Here is a 24,238-nt window from a genome sequence, read left to right on the forward strand (position 1 = left end):
AGCTCTAAACAAAAGCCAGGAAAATTTCATTAAGAAGGCATATGGTGTAACTTAGCTATGGTCACTCAATTTCCAAGGAGTGATTCAACATCCTAAAAAAGAGCCTGGTTGCTAATAGCTAAGCAAAGAGCAAACCATAAAAGGTTTTCAGAAGCTCTAGAAAAACAACATAGTAAGTAAGAACTGCTACCACTACCATCTTGACTCTCTCTAAATCTGAGTTTTATCTTGGTGTGCTCCTAAAGAAGATTATATTAAGGCAACAGTAGCTGTGTAATAACGTGTGCAGTAAAAAAGGATCTAGCCAAATACACTGTGCACAGTAGGTGCTCAAAATTCAATAAAAGAGCTTGAGATTGCAAGGCAGAAAAAAATCCAAATGAAAACCAATCCTGGCTCTGCCACTCACAAGCTAGACTGTCCTGGGAAAGTCACTTCACTTCTCTGAAACTTCTCAGCTATTCTACAATTTCATAACCAGATATGGTGTTTGGGGGCTTAGCAGACAGTTCTCCAAGCTCAATGGGTGGTTTGTAAATTCTCAACATCGCATTCTGACTCCAAGCTAAAGGCAGAGCCTTACGCAACTGAGCACATCACTGAAAGCTTAGAGGTTATCAATACATATCTGTCTGTGATGATGGAGATAAGATTTCAAAGAAGACCATTAATCAAACTGGTATGAATAATGTATTAGCATTATCTGGATTACAGCTCCCCCACCACCGGTGTCCTGTTGCTTACTGGTCTAGATGGACTGTTGGATAAAAATGAACTGCTAAGCCTGACATTTCAGATGAAATTGAAACGATAGCCCAATTAAGAGAATTAATGGGGCCATTCCACCTGGGTGATTCAAGCTTTCTGTTTCAACGTCAGCCACTTTAATCAGAGGGGATCCTACAGACTAATTTCAATGGCTTATCCCACTCTGGGAAGACGAGTCACTGAAGCATAACTGTACCTTATCGGTTCAGAACTGCTGTGCATATTTCTTTAAATTATCTCAACCCTTTCTGTGTCTGCATAGGGCTAAATGCAACACAGAGGTGTCTCTAAACAGGCTGCACTTCCCTTCAAAAACCTTCATTTGAGATACGGTAACAAGGTATTTATTCCTTCACTCAACAAATGTTCACAAGTTACCTACTATGTGCCAAGCGCTATCCAGGCATGAGGAGTGTAGGTGCGAACGATTTGGACAAGAGCCCAGCTCTCATGGGACTTGTATTCTAGTGGAGGAGCCAGACAATAAGTAAGAGATGGCACTAATGGGGCAGGGATGCTGTGCTCGGGAAGCCTCCCTGGAGGTGACATTTGGACAAAAGGTGGTGCCAGACTGGGCCACGCTAAGATCTAGGCAGGGGCTATTTGGACCAAGAGAAGAGTGGGTGGAAGGTTTTGGTGTGTACATAGTAGTCTGAAGAATGGTAAAGTGCTGATTATACTAATAGGGTGAGGAGGCCAACTCAGGGAAGGCAGGGCTGACTGTGGAAGGTTCCCCGGAGAAACCCTTAAAGGCTAAAGAAAAAAGTATAGATTCGCTGAGGCATCCTGTATCTTCTTCAGGACAATTTCAAATCCCTAATGATCTACTTAGATTATTCAAATGAAACCAGGTTTGGAGGTCATTTTAGTCTCCCCGTTGAAACTAGGTTTCTTCTCTTTTCTCACCTCAAAATTACATCATCAGAACACAACATAGGTGAGGGGAGCCTCACAGCCTGGAGAGGTGGCTACTGATGAAGCAACTGGGAAATTAAAACAATAGATTAAGGAAAAAACCTTCTTCAGACCTCTATTTTCCTTCTTAATTGCCTACAGGAAGATCTAGAACAGGTGTTCAGTACCTGAAAATTTATGGGTAATTATGTGGCTGCTCAACCCTTGGGTATACTTGGGTATAATCCTTTTAGCTTTACACAGTTTCACAATAACAGGGAATTGACACTTGCCTAAATACGATCATTTTGTGTGCTTTAAAAGACAGAACATCTGTTTTTCTCTACGCGTGTGCTTCAGTATTATCCCAATACACTCATGTAGTTTCCTCCTATATAATAATCAATGGAACTAGTTATCTTTCAAAAGGTGTGGAACGTTGATGTCATTCGATGTAGAGGCTGAGTGGTGTGTTAACAGTGGACCCCCAACCCAAAACACACTCTTTTTGTAATCTCACCCCAAAGTGGGGGAATACAAGGGGATGGAATGTAGCAGAGACAGACTAGACTGTTGGCTGTTCTAAGAAATCTCTGAAAAGCAGGAGATGACAGGTATGTGCCAGTCTCCCTAAAAACCGGGTCTGTTTTAGCAAACCCAATTGTTGGCACTGAGGTTGGTTTATTAACATTCTGGAACTGACCAGACTACCTTCCAAAGCCTCTGAAACAGGGCAGTACTGGAGGTACAGACATCGTTCTCTTCCTGAGAAAATGCAACAGTAAGCTCCAGGAAGACTCTGGAGTCTTTCCCACTGGACTTAGAATAGACCTTTCATCCAAAACCACCAGGTTCACTTTATGAGATGTGCTTAGTTAAGAGAAATCACCTGGTGACAACTAAGCTGGTAAGAACAAAAGTCCAAATGTGAGAGCAGCCTTCCTGCCTGGCATGGACTCGTGACCATATATTGGTTTTCTCAGAAGATGCCAAGCTCACGTCTGACAATCCTAATGGCTAATGAGCCACAAGGGGCTTCAACTCCTTAAGTACAAGCAGGGTGGTGACTTCCTGATTTGGCATTTCTGGCACCAGTGTATTCAGTGTAACAGATGATCAGTGAAAGCAGGCAAGTAGAAATGAAAATAATCATGGATTTAGCAAAGTCTCAAGGCATCAAAGGTCCAACTTAAAACATTCAACTAATCTCTTAAATACTTGGGGTTGTTGGCCTCTGCTTTTTAATCATGAAAAGAAGAAAGTCTTAGCATAGTGCTGCATGTCTACAGGGGGTGGAGTCATTTCTAGTCCATAGGACTTCACTCTGCCCCGGGGAAGCGTAGATGGCATTGGAGTCTTGGAGGCACATCTTTACATGAGAGTGGATGAAATGGGCAACCAAAGCCCCACTGCTTTGACCCATGACAAGAGCACACGGAAGCTTGGACTTCTTCACCTCGACGTCAGGCCTCCTCCAGCTTTAATGTGCAACGAGGCACCCGGACATCTTGTTAAAATGCAGATTCTGACTTGGTAGTTTTAAACGCCAAGATTCTGCATTTCTTGCCTTCTCCCAGGTGATTCTGTGCTGTTCCTATCACACATTTTGAATAACAAGGTTCTAGGGAACGGTTTTAGAGTGGCGTCTACCAAAAGCAAGATGTTTGAAGATAGTTCACACTGAGAAAGTTACTTCGTTTACTAAGGCAGACTCAGTCTGGCTAGTCTTAACAGATCTTTAACACAAGCCAATCTCTTAAGAAAGAGAAAAAGAAGGAGTAGGGCAAATCAGCCCCAGGCTCCCAGTCCTTGCCAGGCACCACCAATTAACACTAGGATGCGGTAACACTGCCTTATGTCCACTGTCTATATTGTATAGCACCTTCTATTTATGGCAGTGATGCTGATTTTCTGTTGGAGATAGTTATAGAGAATTTCCTTTAGAATAAATTTACCTTGGTTTAAGTGAGTTGGGTTAAAGCAAAATAGAAAGTAAACAATGATTCTGGTGGTATTCAGATGTAACAAACTGTAAGGCAGAATGGGCCAGATTGGACAGATACTGTAGGAACTCAATGACCTTCCAGAAACCATCTGTAGGCTTTTTTAGACATGAGCATGTTTCTAGGAAGAAACCATAGCTTCCATCAGGCTCTCGAAAGTGTTAGACACTAAAATAGAACTCAAGAACTCACTGCTATCAACTCAAGTTTAACTAAGTGCCCATGACTTACCAAGTCTACACTATACAGCTGACTCTTGAACAACATGGGTTTCAACTGTGTGGGTCCACCTACATGTGGACTGTTTTCGATAACTACAATAAGGTACTGGAAGAAATGTATTTTCTCTCCCTTATTTTCTTTTCTCTACTTACCCAATTACAAGAATACAGTATACAACACATGTAACATACAAAATACGTGTTATTCAACTGTTTATGTTACTGGGAAGGCTTCTGGTCAACGGTAAGCTAATAGTTAAGTTTTTGGAGATTGAAAATGTAGACGTGGATTTTAGACTGTGTAGGAGGTCGGCACTCTTAATCCCTGTGTTGTTCAAAGGTCAAATGGGCTCCATAAATCTAGCTCCTGAGATATTTAATAGCTTTCTAAAGACCTCTGTCACAATTACATTGATCATCAAAAAGCAGTGTTGTCCTATAAAGATTATTAAATAGCCCTTCTTCTTGTAAAGCACCGTTCCAGAGAATTCTAGACCCAGGAAATGTTAACAGGTACCTGGCCAAAGAGAAACTGTTAGAGGAAGAGAAGTAGGTGTGCATAATTCTGCCTATTCAATTTTCTCCCCCTCTCCAGGGCATTTACCATGCTTTTTAACGTATTCAAGACTGACAAGTCCTCTATGACAAAAATCTGTTCACTGTGGTTCGCTCTGACAGTTCTCAAACATAGGTGATGTGGAACCACCTTTGCGAACACTGTGTATTAACACCATAAGAGCTAGCGTCCTAGGGGAGGCACTGGCTGCTTCATGAACTGGCCCTGAAGTTGGGGCGATGAGCCAAGTATAAATAAAAGGCAGAATCCTTAATTTCCTTGAAAGGCACAAGGCTACATTTCATGTAGCAGTCAGTGGATGGCAAGTGCTGTGGTCTACAGTTGATGACAAGCAGGAACCCCGGCAGTTTATAGAGTCAGAATTTCTGCCATTCCAGTTTAGACCATATGCATTTAGCAGGACATTTAAATTTTCAAAAAGAAATGTCCCGGAGTCAGTCATGACTTTAGTGCCAAATACACTGATTTTCTGCATTGGGCTATACGGGAGCAACCAGCGAAGACATTATTTGCACACTTCTTCAGCTGCTGTTCTGGAACAAAAACCCTTGGTAACTGTAAGGAAACCTGGACAAACACAGCTGTTTTCCACTTGTCTGCTGCTCAGCAACTCATCAACCTCACAGGTGTTGGTTGGTAGCCCAGATTACACGATGGTTGGCCATACAGCTGAATAAAGCATTACGGGACTTTTCCTGGCTTACCTTCTGATGGTGACACAGGGTTTACCCTTGACATCACGAATCTTTCTCAAAGGTCCCAATTATCCTATTCCGTAAAGTCACTTTTCAAAAAATGCTCTTGTATTTTTTGAAAATACTATGAAATACAGGAATCAGTGTTTACACAAAAGCATAAATAAATATATCTTGAAAGTTGGCTTTTCTCTTATTTTCTATCACTCTTACTAAATCACAAATGAGAACAACAACTCTGTAAACTGATGTCCTCCAGGGGAGGTGGGAGGGGGGACAGGTGATAGTGGAGGGGTATTAAGAGCACACTTACCGTGACAGGCACTGCGGTGCGTACAGAACTGGTGAATCACTATATCGTACACCTGAAACTAACCTAACACCGCAAGGTAGTTATACTGGAATAAAAATAAATTGAAAAAACCTGAGAGGCCAGTGTGACTACACATCATCTAGAATCTTGAGTCCTATTTGGCCTCAAGTAACACTTAAGGAGAGCCATGGATTTTCTAATTTTTTCAAGCTCAGTGTTAGTAAACTTTGGGCAAGCGCTTTGGTGTTGGTGTGGGCTAGCTAATCGTTTATCCACCTATTCTTGCCTCTGAGTACAAAAGGTGATGACTTCAAGAGCAGAAAGGTAGGGAAGCTCACTGTAGTTGCAAGAATGTGTGGACTTGAGAGCCTGATGAAAAGGAGATTACACGAATTCAAAGATCTACAACAGGACTTACTACCCTATCATTTAAGTAATTTTAAAAAAATCCTCCATTTCTGCTTTGTGATCCAATTGTTATGCTCTGTTTTGAAGGGAGTTGGGAGAAAAGCTCAATTACGCCTTTAAATGCATGAGTGAAAGTAGTTCTTGTACAAAAATCCACTCACAGTGGCTATTTTACTAACATCCATAAACTACACTTAAAGGGAACTTGTCAGTCTTGGGAAGGAGCCCTAAATCTAGACAGGCTGTGCTTACCTCCAACTCCAGCTCCTCCCTGTCCATGTCCTGATGGATGCTTCCAATGTAGTCATTGGGGTCATAGTACTCGTGGGCTGAGGGATGCCTGCAAACAGAAGAGAGACCTTTCAGGCCCCTTGCACTTGGAAGTAGCTGCTTTCATTCCCTCCCTCCCCCCGCCCCATGACAAGGGTCCGTTGTGATGTGGCACAAATTCTCCAGGGTGCTGTCTCAGCTTGCTTCTCCCTGCCTGTGTTTCCCAGCAGGGTCAGGATCTGCACTAAAGTCTGTCCCCTTGGAAGAAGATGGAGATGACAGTGGGACAGCCTTAGGTGCTCCCAGGGACCATCCCCCAGTTGACTAGTCATGTGGGTCAACAGGACTCATTTCTGGTTTTGTTTTTTTTTATGTTTATTTATTTTGAGAGAGAGTGTGAGTGGGGAAGGGGCAGAAAGAGATGGACAGAGAGAATCCCAAGCAGGCTCTGTACTGTCAGCACAGAGCCCAGTGCAGGGCCTGAACTCACCAACTGTGAGATCATGACCTGAGCCAAAACCAGGAGTCGGACACTTAACCGACTGAGCCACCCAGGCACTCCAAGAGGACTCATTTCTAACTCGAGGTTGGAGACATACTCCTATTTCCTGTTTATTGCTTCACCGATGGATTTTATCTTTGGGGAGAAAAAGGCTGGGCTTCAGGCTACATTCAAAGACATGTGTTGGCCTCTGAGTCAGGTCCAAAGGGACTGTGACAAAAAGTGCTATGCTGTCATCTAGGACAGTGTTTTCACAACTTTTGTCATTGTTCCCCAACAAGGAATACATTTGGCATGAAAACCTTGTATGCACATACAGGTATATAATGAGCATACATACATGCACACATAAAATACATGAGTGATAAGCACACATGCATAGGCAGCCACTGCTCAGAGAACAGAAGCTTGAGTCTCTCTCTAGGACAACAGATGTGAAACACTATTTACAGAAACACTATACTATTTACACTATTTACAGAACCCACCAGCTCTCTGGAAATAACATTAACCGAACGTCTAGAAGCAAAGGCAGTGGGAATGATAAGAGGCTCGGCCGGCAACTCTGAAAGGTGCCAGATGTGGGCGGCAAGTTTCAGCCTGATTGTTGACTGTGGGCTCAAACCTTCTTGTTCTCAAAGGTCACCACAGCAATCGATGGGCTCTGGTCTTCCCTCCCACGCACTTACTTTTGAAAAAACAGACCAGACATGAATGGTCATTCCAACGAGGGCTGGCTTTCAGTTTTCTGGACCTATCAGGGCCTATCAGGTAAACATACTGCCAGCACTTAAGGGGCTTTTAGTACTGAGGATGCTGTTGGAAGGCCTGGGCTTTCAAGCATCAAGTTAACACTCCCCTTTCAATCCTGATGCGTACTCTTGCTCTCCTCTGACCTTGCAGCCAGAACCTGGTCTGACCTCTGCACTCTACTGACATTTCTCAAGTTTCCCCTTGGGGGTAAGTCATGTCATGTTAACTAGACTTAAGAGGAAATTACAGGTCTGGTTTCTAAAAGGCCCATCACTGTGACAGTTCACCATCTGAGAGTCAGGACTTGCCATAAAGGCCTCATCAATACTGGGAGGCAGTTTTGGTCTATAAAGTCAAATAACTGGCATGAATGATGGTACTCAGTGAATCAGGCAATTCTTTCACAGGACCAACTGGGACGCAACCGAGCAGCGGTGACTAAGAGCTGGGAGTTGAGGTGATGCGGGACCTGCCTTTCAATCCGGCTGCCTACGTAAGCTGAGGAGAACGGGTGAGCATGTGAGTTCCTCACTGCATGGGAGGGGCACTCGTGAGGCATAAATGAGCTAACAGTTCTTTGCACACTACCATGCGCCCTGAGCATGGATGTGATCGGTGGCCCCTCCTTTCCCCTTACACACTGTCCACTGCAGCGGAGATGACTTTGTCGGGCCTGGGCAATCGACCCTGGGTTCCTATAACGGCTAACGGATAGCACCACGGGATGAAAGGCAAGCCTCTGTCTGGCACCTGACAGAACCACAGAACCACAGAACCACGTGTGCTCACTCCTGCTTCTGAGTTACTAGCAGAAACCCAACAGGTATCACTCAGAAGTTTGCCACAGAAGAGGAAAAACGCCCTTTAAAATAAAGCACAAGTCAATGATCTGAACAAGGAGCAAGACAGGAAGAGCCGGGAGTGACTCTCACATCACCTAGAGAGGCTGAGGTGGGGAAGTGGACACATTGCCCTCAAATATGCAAAATCACAAGGGAAAAGCTACGTTAAAGGGGCCGTCTTCTCAGCCAGTGGTCTGTCTTAAAAAATGTCTTGCTCTTCATTTTCTTCCCCTAAATATTTAATCTGTCACTGAATTAATGATGATTGCTGCTGCCACTTATTAGGGAGAAATTCCCACACATTATTTCCTTTAATCCAACACTGTACTCTAAATGCTATTACTATTTTTCCTCTATTAACACGGGGATAAAGTAAATTACTCCAGCTGCCCAGCTAGGGATGAGTCTGAGCATCGGGCTTGTCTGACTGAAGGCTCTGAGCTCCTCTGTATCTCTGGCAGGAAGGAAGGTAAGAGGAGAGTCATGTGGAGGGTGATTAATGTGGGGTGTTGGACCGCAGCTGTTACTTAATCGGTAAATTCGGTACTTATATGAGGCACGTGTGGGCTTATTAACACAGATCCAGGTTTGAAACAAGACCCAAGAAAGCAGAACGCACAACCTTCAGGGCTCTCTTTACGCTCCCAACGTACTTTGTTGTCTATTTAAAAGAATCATCAGCATTCCCTCTAGTTTTAACGCCAAATCTTCACATTGCCATTTGTGGTGATTACATTTTATTCTGAAATAACTTTGACGACATTTGTAAGTCATTTTGTTTTGGGAATATAATTTGAGTAACTCTGCTCCAGGGTTATAATAAAGTAATTAATATGTCGGTGCGGTTTTGAGCAGGATTCAATTGACTGCCTCTATAAACGATAAAGTTAAGCATGGGCAACGTGGAGGAAAATTGTAAGAGACATCAGTTTTTTTTCACCACATGGAAGGGAAGAAACCAGCTTCACTGGGCTACTTTACCACACTTAACACGTTAGCGTTGTATGGTCACGTGACTTACTCCTCTGGCAGGAGATAGGGATCCAACACAGGTGGGGTGGGAGAGGACATCTTCGTGAGAGCCATGATGTGCTCGAAGGTGATGTCGGTCTGGGTTCCTGTGTCCACCAGCTGCGACTCGGATGGAGGCGTGAACATTTTGGTCCGTGGGGTTCTCCTCAACACCTGTACCACAATGGGCTCTTTGGCCGTCTTGAAAGCTTCCACAGCCTGGTCATGAGTTGCTCTGGATAAGTCTTTGCCGTTGACCTGTGGAAAAATATTTAGGGTGAGAGAGGCTTATAGTCAAGCAGAAGCAGGGAAGATTGTTCTCCTGGGTGAACGCATAAAAATAACAACTCGAGGGTGTCCGACAATTGCAGTTCTCTCTGGTTTAGGTTTCCTAAGGAATGCCTAGTGGGATGGGAATGAGTTTGAAAGACTCCAGATCTGGTATTAAATAATAAATCTCACAGTGGGGAAGTCTTGGCTTCCTACTGGGATGTCTTTAACACAGGTTCATCACCTGCTAATCTTGCCTGTGAGAGAAAAGAGCAGCCTCGGGGCTCCGAGCCTTTATCAGGCAATAATAGCTAACTGGAAATTAATTACATTGTTATGTTTTAATGGGGTGTATTATGTCAGGTGACATTAGCTTTCCTTTTATGGGAGTGATAGGAAGTTTTCTTTTTAAATGCTTTGCTTTTTTTTTTTTCTTTCAAAAAAAGTCAATTAGAAATACTCAGGAAATGATAATCCAGGCCGTAGGTGGATATGGCCGCTATCAAGGAAGTACACAAATGGCTGGCATTCTGGCTGACGTTCGGGAAACGACAGCTAGTGTGACTGCGGTCCTGTTTCTCCCTGTGTACGGCCTTTGCTGCAGCCGCATCCCCAGTGCCTGTGTTTACTGAGTGTCTACCGTCTACGGCATGACTTCCATGAAGCCACCGCTCAACCCTTCTCTCAACATAGCCTGGGAAGTTGGCAGGGCAAAAATCACGTCCATCTCCCTCCTCCGACAGCCTCGAATAAACCACAAGAGATCACCTATGTAGTGGTGGGTCGCAACTCTGTACCACTGGAAAGAATCCTGGAGGCAGCATCCGATAAAAACTCAGTCAACACGGCTATCTTTAGCACGGCTTGCGCAAGAGGAAACAGAAGCCAGAACCTTATTTCTAGAAATGAAGCCATTCCCAGCAACCTGTTAGCCCAACTATTTAACTGACCCCACGTTCCAACAGTCTGATAATGTCAAGTGGCAGCACTGCATGCGAGTTATCAGGCTCCGGCATATTTCAATATTTTTCCCCAAGCGGTTGGTTTGCTTTTTTAAAGTCAGATATAAGATGACTGTATAGGAACCAAATTCTGCAGCATATACGTCTGCAAACGTTCCTCAGCTTCTCACATCTCTGGAGAACACTGACAAGTTCATGTCACTTAACACAGGAAGTCCTGAATTTAAACCTCTTAGATTAATATTCCATTTTTTCAATAGGCATGTTTGTAGTATTTCTTTATAAATGTCAAAATGAACCCTGAGCCTTTTCTTGTCTGACATACACATCCTCCCCTTAGCCCCCGCCCCCCCATTATCTTGTACTTCAAAGCACACTGACAGTTAGGGTCCCTCCTCTGAGGCAGAGGGCACTTTGGTTTCTTTGTCCGAGCAGAACACGAGTATTGATTACGCAGCCATTCTTCTATTTTTGCTAAGCCCCTTCACTCGGGCCCTACAGGGACAAGAACTCTCAGGACCGAGTGTCTTGTAAACAACTGCTGGGTTAAAGAATAGATGTCGGACTCTTTCCTTGTAATGAAGCCCAAGTGCATTGTGCCAGTGGAGATTATTAATGATCTGGATTCAATCTACTTAAGTAATTTGCTTACATCACAAGGGAGTCACGGAACAAGAACCCTGGGCTACACAATGGTTCAAATGCACCCTTCGCCGAAGCACCATTCGCTCTCAATCAAGAGCCCTGCTTCCTCGACCCGCGAGGATGGGCAACACCGGGGTTTAACACCCCAACTGTCTTCACCCCTCCTCCCTTAAGAAGGGGGTAAAAGGACACAAAGGAATTCTTTCCAGCTTTCCAAACAGCTGACCGTCTTGACCCCCTCCTTGCTCAGAGCCCAGCGTGCTGAAGGCTTGGGCTGGGAAGGAAGGGGGAGGGGGGGGTGGTTCAACAGCAAGGTGGAGATCTGTAAACTTCATGCTGTGGCAGAAACTCTGAGCCGTACTTTCCACTAGTGCCTGACACCAAGAGTCAAGTAAAACAGGAATTTACAGTGTGATAGTCAATTTGTACCCAGGTTAAATTAACGCCAGAGGCACCACGGGCAGGAGATGTAGGTGTGGCCCAGGCCAGCTAGCCACGCTCGTCCTCTGCCCTCAGTAGTCAGTCTAAGGCTGGCTCGTACCACATGTAGTTTTTACCCCCAGTGAACTCAAACGTGAAGACTTTTGAATGGGTCTCGCAAGATATATCCAATCTATGCTTTCTCTATTGACACGTAAATACCAGGCCTTTTGCCGAAAGGGAATGAACAAGAGATTTTCTTCCAGGAGTCTTTTAGTTGTGTCTGAAAAAGAATCCATCCTAGGAGTCTACTTTTTTTTTTTTTTTTAAGTTTTATTTATTTTGAGAGAGAGAGAGTGCAAGCAGGGGAGGGGCTGAAAAAGAGGGAGAATCTCAAGCAGGCTCTGCACTATCAGTGCAGACAGAGTCCATGTAAGGCTCGACCTCATGAAACTTCGAGATCATGACCTGAGCTTAAACCAAGAGTCAAACGCTTAACTGACTGAGCCACTCAGGTGCCCTTAGGAGTCTGGTTTTTAAATATACAATTAGGTCTTGCAAATACAACAGCAGACGATGTCAGCTACCTGGTCAACTAGCATCCCTCCTTGACCCATGTACTTCCTCTCTGCTGAGAGAGATTAGATTTTGTTTCCTTTCCACCAGATCAGAGAGCTTTCCCTCCTGGGGAGACTGAGGTGTGGGTCTGATTGACTTGGACCCATTGTGATCGTCTTGTTCCTTCAGTGATGGATTTAAGCACGGGCAGGCAACATACTTCTTCTGACTAGTAGGATAAGACTGGGAATCTTTTGAGGTTTTGTTTGTTCTTAAAATAGGACACGAAGTAGGAATGGCCCTTTTCTGCCTCTGGGCAGGTCATCTGCATGTGTTGCTTAAACTCAGGGGAGTATGTTGGGATCATGTTAAGAGCCAGTCTCTGAGGCCAGATTAACAACATACTGAGGGAATCAGAGCAGAAAAATGGGAGAACTGGGGTCTCTGATGATATCACTGAGCAAATGAACTAACCAAGCTTAGAACCTCTTACCCCGAAATTTCTTATCATATTCAATACCACATTCCTTATCATTTAGACTACTTTAACCATTTTAACTTAAATCTTCACTGCTTGCAGCCCAGAACATCCCAGTAGGTGTAAATATCACACAAATGTATTGTAAAATTAGGCAGGAATGTATTCTGATGTGTTCCTAGACACATCCTTCTATCTGTATAAAAGAATTTGTGAAAATGCTTTTCTGATTGGGAGTGGATCTTAATCAGCTCATTTTTATAGAAAAGTGATGGCAAATATTAGATTTTATACATCAGTGCTACAAGACTGAGCAGATGTTTAAATGGTACCTACAAAAAGAAACACTAAGGACCCATGTGAATTAGTCTAAACTAAGAGGATTCTCGGGGGCAGACAGCTGCCTTGCGTCTCCATGCACACAGTTACAAAAAGCAGGAAGGCTTTTCCAACCCCTTCCCGCCTCTGACATTGTTAAAAGGCGCTGGTCTGACAACATCCATAACATCTCTACAGCCTAGGTTGAAGGAAAGCAATGGCAAAGCCAAAGGGGGAGGCCTGGAATGTTGGGGTGACTGTGAAGTGACGTTCCGTCCCCCTCCGGGACGTCAGTTCCACATATGGCTGAACTCCAAAGAGAGGCCTTTCTGGCACCTGTGCCCACCAGAACAGTTTCAGGAGCCCAGTGCCATGTGTGTATGCTAATCAAAGGCAGTTCCATTAAAGCCTGTGCACCATCTAAATGAGCTCCTCCTTCCTTAGGTTACAGCTCAGGGATGGAGTGCACAGGGACTATGAGACCCCACAGGGGTGGGGTCCTGATTGTGGGCTTTGGACAACTTGACTATTCTGAGTCTCAGTTACCTCATCTGCAAAATAAATGTAATTACAGTATTGTGCCTCTTAGGGTTATTATAAAGTTTAGTGAGATAATGTACTTGTAGTGCCTCACATGCAAATAATAGGAAATTTACTAAGATACTAGTACTAATGGGGATCCTATACCAGAATAGTCACATTTTCCCCAAGAGAAAATCATCTATAAATCAAAGCAGCAAAATGCAGCTTAATTAGGTAGTCTTAAGAGACATTTGTGTACTGAAAGGCTCCCTACCTATCTCCTGTTCCCAGACTACCAACATATACATTAATATTTTCAAGTCCTCGAGTTTGGATTCTCCCATGGGGGTGGGGGGGGGGTCAGGGGTGCAAGAGATAAATTTTAAAGACTTGACCCCTGCCACACAAGCTTCTTGACAGGGTATTTTAGGGATCATTACATTCTCTTAAAGGACAATGAGACAAGGCAGGAGTGTACTATCCTAGACGATCCATTTTTGCAGCCAAATTTGTTTTGAATTACCTTGTGCATATAACACTTATTACACTGTCATCTTGGAATCACATCACTGAGAGCCTTAGCGAGGGGATAACTCCGGTACACTGTCAACCATCCGAGAATGACAGCCTTTATTCTCAGGATTAGCATTACATCTACATTACACAGAACGGCTATGATGATGGCTGCAATTACAGATGGAATGCTCATCCGGTGACGTTTGGCCCGGTCAAATTAAATATCATTAACTCGCCCAATTGAGCAGATTGCTTTTAAAACAGTTTATGCAGCTCTAAAACCAAGTAAATGGAATGTTTTGGAACCAGAAATGCTGATTGCAAACTTTATCTTTATTATAAATTAAAGGCTTAAGTTATTCACCTAAGGCTCTGGCTGGCCCCTTGGGACTTAGGTGCAATTATGGTGAGAATCCAATCAGTCTGTCTCAAGGCAGACATCATTGCCACAAATATGACATGACACTAAGGAACCTTCAAGAGGTCCGTTAGTGTAAGGTCTCCTGAGACAAGACAATTATTTCGAGGGTGTGGAATGATTCGTGGTTCCGATTAGGCCTGGGTAACAAGCCTGCAGCTCTTTGTATGAGGCACTCGTGACGGTCTTCTCCAAGGTCCTGAGAACTAACACAAAGCTGAGAGGCGTTTCCATCTGGGGGTAGATTTCACGGACAACCCATCTGTCCATCTTCCGGTCATTCAGTTCCTGAGAAAACATGTGCTGAGGTTATCCAGTGAGAGTCGTTCCTCTCTTAGAAGACATCAGGATGCCACTTGGGAAAATTTCTGGTGCAGAAATGAGGCTAGGGCATGTGCGAGCCACTCAAGAAATGGTCAGAAGGAATGTTGTTGTGGGCAGCATTTGCCCTAAGACATTTCGTGAGGGATCTGATTTGCTGAGGTGGCCAGAATGTTCCCACAGACTACACATCCTGGAACACAAATTGAGCCCATAACCCAGAGGGGGGGGGGGGGACCTGGGTCATCACTGTCTGCCTAGAAATGCCATTGGTGAAGGTCACGTCATACATCTGTAGTATCGCCTTTCAAAACAGGAGCCTGGAAAGCTTGCACAGTGCTGTATAACTTAACTGTGAGCAGTTCGGGATACGTGCATATGTAATACTGGGAAAAGATATACCACAAGGTCTCTAAATTAGAAAATAAGTATCTATTTATGGGAAGACATTTGGTTTCTGAGGATCAACATACTGCAATCACCTCTATTTCTACTGCATGTGCAAACGACCCCCAACCCCAATATAAAGTGCTATCGCAATTTTGAATCCAGCCTCCTATCAATTACGCCCCTGGCTAAAACACAACTTTCATAGGGTTCATTTAATTAAATACAGGGGCAGTGATTTCAGTCTGTAAAATATCACACCTGTGTTGTCAAACTAATTAAAACTTAGGTTCCAATGGAAGTAGCAGACAATAATAAACTACATACCAACAAGTAAAAGGTTTCAAGCCCTGATTTGGGCTGAAAAAAAATGGTTCTTCATTTGGAAAACTCCTTGTTCTGTCTTAATTTATTTCAAATGTATAGTCTGCTCTGGGGCTTGACATAGCGAAGGCCAACTTATCTAAAATGTAGGTGTTATGTCTGTTAAGAAGAAACAGGAGTCAGGGGCACCTGGGTGGCTCAGTCAGTTAAGCATCACACCGGCTCAGGTCATGATCTCGCAGTTCATGGGTTCGAGCCCCACATAGGGCTCAGAGCCTCGAGCCTGCTTAAGATTCTGTGTCTCCCTCTCTCTCTGCCCCTACCCTGCTCATGCTCAGTCTCTCTCTCTCAAAAATAAATAAATGTTAAACAAATTTTTTAAAAAAGGAAAGGGAGTCTTAATGAACAAACAGTGTTGGCAGTAACGTGTTTCTGTAGAAAACCCTCACTTTACTATGTGATGTCTATGTGTAAATAGACAACACTTGCATAGATTTCAGTTTCTTTGATGTAAAAACTTAAGGCATGCCTGCTTGGGTGGCTCAGTCCATTAGGCATCCAACTCTTGGTTTTGGCTCAGGTCATGATCTCATGGTTCGTGGGATTGAGCCCCGTGTCGGGCCCTGTGCCGACAGCACGGAGCCTGCCTGGGATCCTCTCTCTCTCCTGTCTCTCTGCCCTTCCCCTACTTTCTCTCCCAAGGTAAATAAACATTTTTTAAAACCCTTAAATCTCTAGTATGATACCTACCACGGACCACACTAGAGTTTGTCCATGTTAACTTCTAAATGTATCCTGATGCTGGTTCCTTGGGCTTGCTCCCTCTCCAAGGGGAAGATCACCTGCCTTACTGCACCTGTGTGCTGTGCACACCTGAATTTATAGTTGAGGTAACTGTCCTGTGAGAGGGGCCTTCCTGATGTCTGACTTAATTATCTCAGATTTTAAAATCCTGTACTTGTTTTCTTAAAGAGAGAGTATTCCTGGCTGCCAGCCTCTAAATAATAAAATGGGTAACATGTCTTCAAGAAAGCGAGGCTAAAAATCATCTGTGTACTTAGTTTTTTGTAAAGTTAGTCCCAAAATACTGTAAAATGCTTTCTTCTCAGGTAAAAATCTACCTTAATATTTCATCTCCTTTACGAAGAAGCCGTGATGGCATCACCCCAAAGTCCCATTGTGATGACCTCCAAATGTCCATTAAACTACAACATATTTAAATTACTCTACATATTAAGATAAACATGCACATTTCAAAAAAAATATTTTTGAGAAAGAGAGAGAGAGAGAGGGAGGGGCAGCTGGAGAGGGGGACAGAGGATCCAAAGTGGGCTCCCTATGCTGTCAGCAGAGAGCCCAATGTGGGGCTCGAACTTACGAATGAACCATGAGGTTATGACCTGAGCTGCAGTTGGATGCTCAACTGAGCCACCCAGGTGCCCCAAACATGCACATTTTTAAAAAAAATCATCTTAAAGGTGATAATTTAAAAATGCAACTCAACATAGGAAAGCCCAGTGTCGTGTTCTTGGAAACAAGGTGTTCCTATAGCTAAGTCTCCCCTACTTTCTATGATTCATAAGTTCTTTGGAACAAGTCTTCTCCAGTTGTATCCTTAATGCCTTTGCAGCAGGGATTGGTTTCAAGTTTAAATTCAGTTAAAAATGGTTGATCACATTCCACGGTCTGTCACTGTTCACTCCTGGCAGACATTCTTCCAAATGCCTCCAACCACCCTCGCCCTTCTCTTATTCTTCATACTCATCTGGAAAAGCCTTGACCAATTCTTAAGATCCAACCACCCGCCCAGTGTCCATTTGTACACGAGTGTATTGATGCTGGAGAATATTCACACAAGGAGAGGTCACTGAGTAGAATTCACAGCATTTTCCTTGATGTATAATCACATAGTTATTTTTCTATTGACTGCCTGCATTTTCTCACCAGGTCTTAAAGTCCATGAGGGCCTGAACCGTGTCTTTTGTTCCCCATAGCACACAGAGACCTGCTGGAATGCAGAAGGCTTGCCAACAAGTCACCTGAGTGACCTATTCATTCGTTTGCAGACACAGTCCCCTCACTGTGCACATCTGCTGGCGTGGTCCTTTCTACCCTTACACAAAAATATATTTTCTGCTCTATGATCTTATATGCTTAGCTAAGTTGAACACAAATCTGATGGAGTCTACTTTAGAAGTTCCAAGTTTCGAATGAGAATAAAACATGTGTTTTATATATTTTTACATACATGCATATTTAGTGAGAAGCATTTTCAAAGTTAAATAATATAGTGTGCCATCCTCAATAGGATCCACATGCTATCAAGGAAAGTATCCTCTGCTTCGTGGACGGTGTGAACCATGAGGCCCAGAAAGGTTATGGAATGTCTGCGAAAGAGCACGGCAGCTCTACCCAAGCTTTCCTGTCCTCCGTGGGTTCTGTACTGCATGAGGTGAGGCAGGGCCACTTCAAGTGAAAACGCAAAACCTCCCATTATAGGGGAAGGAGAAGACAAAGGCCAACGTTACAGACCTTATAGAAAAATCACAAAATGCAAAATGGTTTCTTTTCCTTGACCATTCTCTTCTCTCTCTCTCCTTCTCCCCTCCCCATCCCCCTACCCTCTTCCCCCACACCCTCCTCCAGGATCACTGCTTCTGGTTGGGCAGACTGAGCTGTGCTCCAGGTGCCCAGACAAGGAGGTGAGTAGGGTGGGTGGGCTCAGAAGAAAGGGAGCCCTTTTCTACCCGCCCCTGCCAAAGGAAGGGCTGGCAGGGGTCCCCCTGCTGGCTGCCACGAGGTCCGAAAGCCTGTACAGTGGAAGCATGTGAACACTTGGCCTCTGGGCACCTGCATTTTTGCCCTGGACACACAGAGGGCTCTGTCGGGGGGCTCAGCTCCCTTATCCCTAGGCCAAAAAGGTGTCCTTCCCGAGTACTACCCTGTTGCCGAGTCTGGGAGAGGAGGCATTATCTCCCTGCGCTCCACTGCTCACCTGGGTATCTAATGAGGGGCCATAATGGCCACAGCGAAATGCAGGAGTTTCGGACACTTCCATCATCATCAAGGCAACAGGGGCACAGAGCTCCCTCTGTGCCAGACGCTATTCTAAGCACTGTGCATGCATTTACCCAGGTGATCTTCACGTGGGGGAGATCATGTAACATTATCTGCATTTTACAGATGACATGGAAAGGCCGGAGAGCATCTGTGTAGCTGCAGACCTCTGGTTCAAGATGCCAGTGCCTTCTACCTCGCACTGGGAGAGGCACACTTAGTTCAGAGGTAGCCAAGCTTTATACATGTCAATTTTATTTAAAAAAAAATTTTTTAACGTTTATTTTTGAGAGAGACAGAGCATGAACGGGGGGGGAGGGGGGGGACAGAGAGAGAGGGAGACACAGAATCGGAAGCAGGCTCCAGGCTCTGAGCCATCAGCCCAGAGCCAGACGTGGGGCTCGAACTTACAACCTTGAGATCGTGACCTGAGCCGAAGTCGGACGATTAACCAACTGAGCCACCCAGGCACCCCTCTACATGTCAATTTTATTGCACGCAATGATCCATATTAGCATTATCTCCTACCATAAAAGCAATACAGCCGCCAATCAAAGGGGAAAGGTGTGGTTACATTTTTGCAAGCATCGCACCCAAGGCCTTATGAAAACCATTTTATTATGTCATTTCCATCTCCCTGGTGTGAACTTCATATTGGTCTCATAAATATCTCTTATAAACTTAAATTTGTTAGCTGTTTTCCTCAAAGACTAGGGGAGTGTTTAAGATAAAATTCCACCCTCAAGCCTCTAATCATAAAGAAAAGGACATATAGGAAGACTCTGGCAAACAACTGCTGTCATGCAGAAATTAAAAGAATATTAAGACAAGTGTTTAATGATGTTTTATGTGACCATGGTCATTTAAGTTTCAAATAGGATCATAATGGAGATTGCATGAAGCTGTGCAAGATAAGGAAGGGGTTAGTTTCACATGTATTAAGACTCTTCGGCTCTGGGGGGTGACAGCCTCAGTTTATTTTATTTTATTTTATTTTAATTTTTTTTTAACGTTTATTTATTTTTGAGACAGAGAGAGACAGAGCATGAACAGAGGAGGAGCAGAGAGAGAGAGGGAGACACAGAATCTGAAACAGGCTTCAGGCTCTGAGCGGTCAGCACAGAGCCCGACGAGGGGCTTGAACTCACAGACCGTGAGATCATGACCTGAGCCGAAGTCGGACGCTTAACCGACCAAGCCACCCAGGCGCCCCAGACTGCCTCAGTTTAAATACAGGCTGATCACTTTTGTGTTAAGTCATCTTGAGCAATTAACCTCCTGGTGACTCAGCATTCTTATCTGTAAAATGGGTCAACAGACGGACCTAACTCACTGGGTTGTTGTTAGAATTCATGAGGCCATACATAGAAAGTAGTTAGGGTTTGCGCCCCGGAAGAGTGAGTGCTCAATAAATGTTAGCTGTCTGTTATCCTCATTCATTTCAAGAATTATTGGGGAACCCACTATGTGCCAGGCACTGATCACGTGGTAACCAAAGCTCGGTGACACCGGGTGAAGAGTGAACACTGTCTGGGCTCTGGGGTGAGACACAAAGGGGTCTGAATCTCTGCTCTGCCATTTACCAGATGGGATGCCAGGAGGACTACCCTACCTCTGTGCGCCTCAGTGTCCTCTACTGAGAATTTAGGTCATTCCAGCACTTCCTTCCTAGGGTTTCTGTAATCACTGAACGGTGTCAAAGGCCCTGGGGCAGGGCTGAATGTCACCATTGTCACCACCCTGCAAACCTGGACAAGTTACCAGAGTTCTCCCTGTACCTCATCTGAAAATGGAGCTGTCAAGATTCAGTGTAAAGGGTCTGGCTCAAAATCAGCACTCTCACAGGAGACACCAGCCCTCGTGTGGTTTCTAGACATTCCGGCTGACAAATCTCGGTAAAACCTGACTGCAAATACATTGTGTGAGGACATCAATAAAAAAGATTTTGTGTTGCACTCATGTCTATGGGAAAGAAGCCTTTCTCGATCCCAGCATCCGCCTCAAGGATATAGTATTCTGGAGTACTTGTACTGGATGTTGGCTTTGTGCCAGGAATTGTGCTAAATGCTGTAGACGCATGATCCTATCCCCTCTTCCCAATAAGAAGGTCATGGGTGAGGTCAGCGGCATTCTCTGTTTTTATAGATGAGAAAATCAAAGCCCAAGGAGCTAAAAGCAGCATCCTAAGACTTGTGTGAGTCCTAAGCAGTAGAGATGGGATTTGAATCACGTCTGCCCAAGTTCAAGCATAGGTTCTAACCCTCTAACCCCTGACCTGCACAGCTGGAGCACTGTGACCTGACCTCGGCCCAAAGCAAAGGTAAGATTAGGTGTACACAAGATGGGAGGGTAGAGTGAAGAAGAGCCTTCGTCACAAAAGGGGCAGGTGAGGCACCGATAGGAAATGCAAGGCTCTGATGAGAAGCAGGAAATTCGTGGCTTAAGAAAGACAGCCACGGTTGACAGCTTGGTGGGAACGGGTGAGCCGGGCCAGGCTGAACCAAGGTGACTATGTCCATGGACCTATCCCAGAAACTCCCCTTGGTAATGGTCCATGTTTAATAAGCAGAATGAGAAAACACTGGTTTTGGACCTTCACTCACCCACCCCTTCCTACTAAACTGTGAAAAGCTAAAGGCACAGGAACCTCTGGTCTCAATTCTCTTCTTACAAAGTTGTCCCTTCAAATTTTAGCCTCTTGTTTCTACCAACTTCCTGAGGCATTCTGTGGAGCTCTCACGATGGGCCACGATTTAAAATAGTCCAACTAGGAGGAGAGTAATGTTAGTCTTATGTTAAAACAGGAAACTCTTCAGCGGGAAGAAAACCAGCTCCATGAGACATTTCGAAGTCCTTGAATCTTATAGGAGCCACAGGCCAAGATATCAAATTTTAAAAGAAGGTTTTTGACCTCAATGATCTGTGTTTTATTTACTCCTCTTGACAAGATTATGATATTTCCTCTTTTTCAACAACACCAATGTCAGGTAACAAACCAATGGATGCCAGGAGAAATGAGAACTAATGATGATACACTTTAAATACAATTTCCTGACTCTTGTGGATTTGTGTCTTATATTTTTAGTGGAACTTCAACAGTGGTTTGAAATCTTTTTTGTTTGTTTTCTATATTTTTTAAATATTTTATTTATTTATTTTAGAGAGACTTGAATATAGACTCCCTGTAATGTTCTGGATCCTTAATCACAGTTCCTTCTTGGGGTCCCTCACACGTGCACGGTGAGGGCACCATGTCACCACCTGCTGGTTCCTGTCCAACAGAAGCTACTATATTGTTAGGAGCCTCTGCGTCAGAGAATCCGACATGTCCATTCTTTTGCTAGAAAACCATAATAAGGTTGGATTATAGGAAGAAGAATGGTTTATGCTTCCAACTGGTTAAAAAAGCCACTTAAGGGGTGCCTGGGTGGCGCAGTCGGTTAAGCGTCCGACTTCAGCCAGGTCACGATCTCGCGGTCCGTGAGTTCGAGCCCCGCGTCAGGCTCTGGGCTGATGGCTCGGAGCCTGGAGCCTGTTTCCGATTCTGTGTCTCCCTCTCTCTCTGCCCCTCCCACGTTCATGCTCTGTCTCTCTCTGTCCCAAAAATAAATAAAAAAACGTTGAAAAAAAAAATTAAAAAAAAAAAAAAAGCCACTTAATCTCGTATTTCAACACCTCTCTCTACACAATGGGACACATAGTCCCTAGCCTCAACAGGGGAAGCCCCTTAAACTGAGAACAAACTGAGGGTTGATGGGGGGTGGGAGGGAGGGCAGGGTGGGTGATGGGTATTGAGGAGGGCACCTTTTGGGATGAGCACTGGGTGTTGTATGGAAACCAATTTGACAGTAAATTTCATATATTAAAAAAAAAAAAAAAAAAAAACAGGGGAAGCCCCATGCATTTGCTCCTAAAATACTTTGTTCTTTGCACAAGCTTTCCCACATGATTGGTGTTTTAGAACTGTATTTTTTTTAAAAAAGCACATCATCTCTAATTATACAATTCCTACATTTTTAGTTTTAATCTTTACTGGACATCAACAGTTCCAAGTGGTATTATGATGGGTAATTTTCAGCATTTTTATTATGAAAAATTTTCCTGATCATCTTTTCTCTCTTAATTATCCCCATGAGGCAAATTGTAGAATAAAGTCTGCAGTTAGCAGGATGGCCTTTGCTACTCCAGCGTCCTCAGGGTCAGGGGGATGTGCTCCATATTTTATTCTCCTAGCTTTTGGCAATGGACTCATTTTGGAGAGGGATGATGGTACGTGTGTGTATTGTCCTAAACTGTGACAATATTCTCTGTTTTTAATTGCGAATTATTGCTCTATGTGTTGAGAAAATTTAGGTTAGAGGAGAAAAATATGTGTCTCTTTCCTGCTGGTTTGAGATATACTTCTAAATTTGAATAAAATTTCTAGAAGACAAAACACTTGATCCTACCCACTCACACTTCATCTGTACTATGTCTAAGAATATTGCATTTAAGAGTACTTAACATGCAGCGAAGAATCCAGATAGATCTTCAGTGAATTGCCAAGAGATTCATGGTTTGCAGATACTCCCCTTGCAACGAGAGACAACTTTCTATCAATAGACTATATAAATTCTCTTTACGTTGTCTCCACTGAAGTACAGAGTTACCTAGTGATCACTGTGAGAAATTAATGCAGAATTCTGGAAATATTAGCTTTGAAAGAAGAGCCAATGAAAGTCAGCAGGAATGATGGACTCTGGAGGCATGGAAGAAACAGAAATTGGTAAGATTTAGAGCCTTTATGAATCAAAAATAAACTTAAGGTGGTAGTTCTTTCTCAAAGATTTATACGTGTGATTTATAAATGGCACCAAAAGAATAATGATGACATCGTGGGATATTTATCGCCTCTAAAATAGGGAATAAAATGACTCTCCCTCTCAACTTCACAGGTACCGAGGGCTTTAAAATATGACCACATTATAATAATTGATCTTCGCTTTTTTGGTGATTAAATTCTGGGGAATAAGAATGGCAGAGTAATTACAAGTTTAAGCTGCACAGAACTCCAGCATAGAGAAGGCCCATGATAATAAGTTTTTGGATCTTAACAGAGATAAAAAATAAAATGAAAGATGTGTGTGAAAAGGATGAACATTACAGCCCTTCTAGATTCAATTCCACAATCTCCTGCTCCAGCAACTCTGCCCCATTGTGGGAGCATCAAGTATGTCCCCAAGGATAAGGATACTCAACTGTTACAACCTCTTGACTTCATTTTCTTGCTCTCAGTTTTGGTTACCCAGAAGCATCACATCAGTGTGGCAGGTCCTTCAGACAACCCCCTCTCGGGTCCAGCAGGGGATACAGAGGAGACGGACTCCTTGCCTGTGGCCACCTAGAGAGACTTTGTTTAGGTGACAAAATAACCCGGAGTCTATTCCAGTGAACCCAGCCATGGACAACTCCAAGGAGAGGCTGGCCAAAGCACAATTGTGAACTCTCTCCTCTGCTGTCAGACTGTTAGTGACCTTTAATGAAGAAGCTAACCGGGTTGCTTTTGTGAGAGCAAAGAGGATAAAACTCTTTGCAGGGCACAGGAATTAGCGTGCGGACTCCCATCCCTGCGACAGACAAGAACCTGCAGCATTTTCTAAGATGATTTATTAGACCTGGGCAACATTTGCTAGAAACCTACCAAGAGCAAATCGTCTGGGAAGGAATTAATGATCCAAACACAACACTTGATAATGCAATTAGAATATGAGGAAATGCAGGGGTTTTCCAGAGAGAGAGAGAGAGA

The 24,238-nt window shown here is 43.9% G+C and overlaps 1 protein-coding gene across 3 annotated transcripts in view; it reads right to left on the minus strand.

The window, feature by feature from the left end:
* The window catches only part of PDZRN3 (PDZ domain containing ring finger 3), a 238,209-nt gene that overhangs the window by 11,847 nt on the left and 202,124 nt on the right, over positions 1-24,238 (minus strand). For all 3 annotated transcript variants that reach the window (XM_078442813.2, XM_078442815.2, XM_078442814.2), the window contains 2 exons: positions 9,268-9,515; positions 6,132-6,219 (listed from right to left, as the gene is read on the minus strand). In XM_078442813.2, the coding sequence (XP_078298939.1) occupies positions 6,132-6,219; positions 9,268-9,515 (336 nt within the window). The remainder of the gene's footprint in view (positions 1-6,131; positions 6,220-9,267; positions 9,516-24,238) is intronic.

Source organism: Panthera onca, chromosome A2 (genome assembly GCF_046562875.1).
Source record: "Panthera onca isolate mPanOnc1 chromosome A2, mPanOnc1 haplotype 2, whole genome shotgun sequence".
NCBI lineage: Eukaryota > Metazoa > Chordata > Mammalia > Carnivora > Felidae > Panthera > Panthera onca.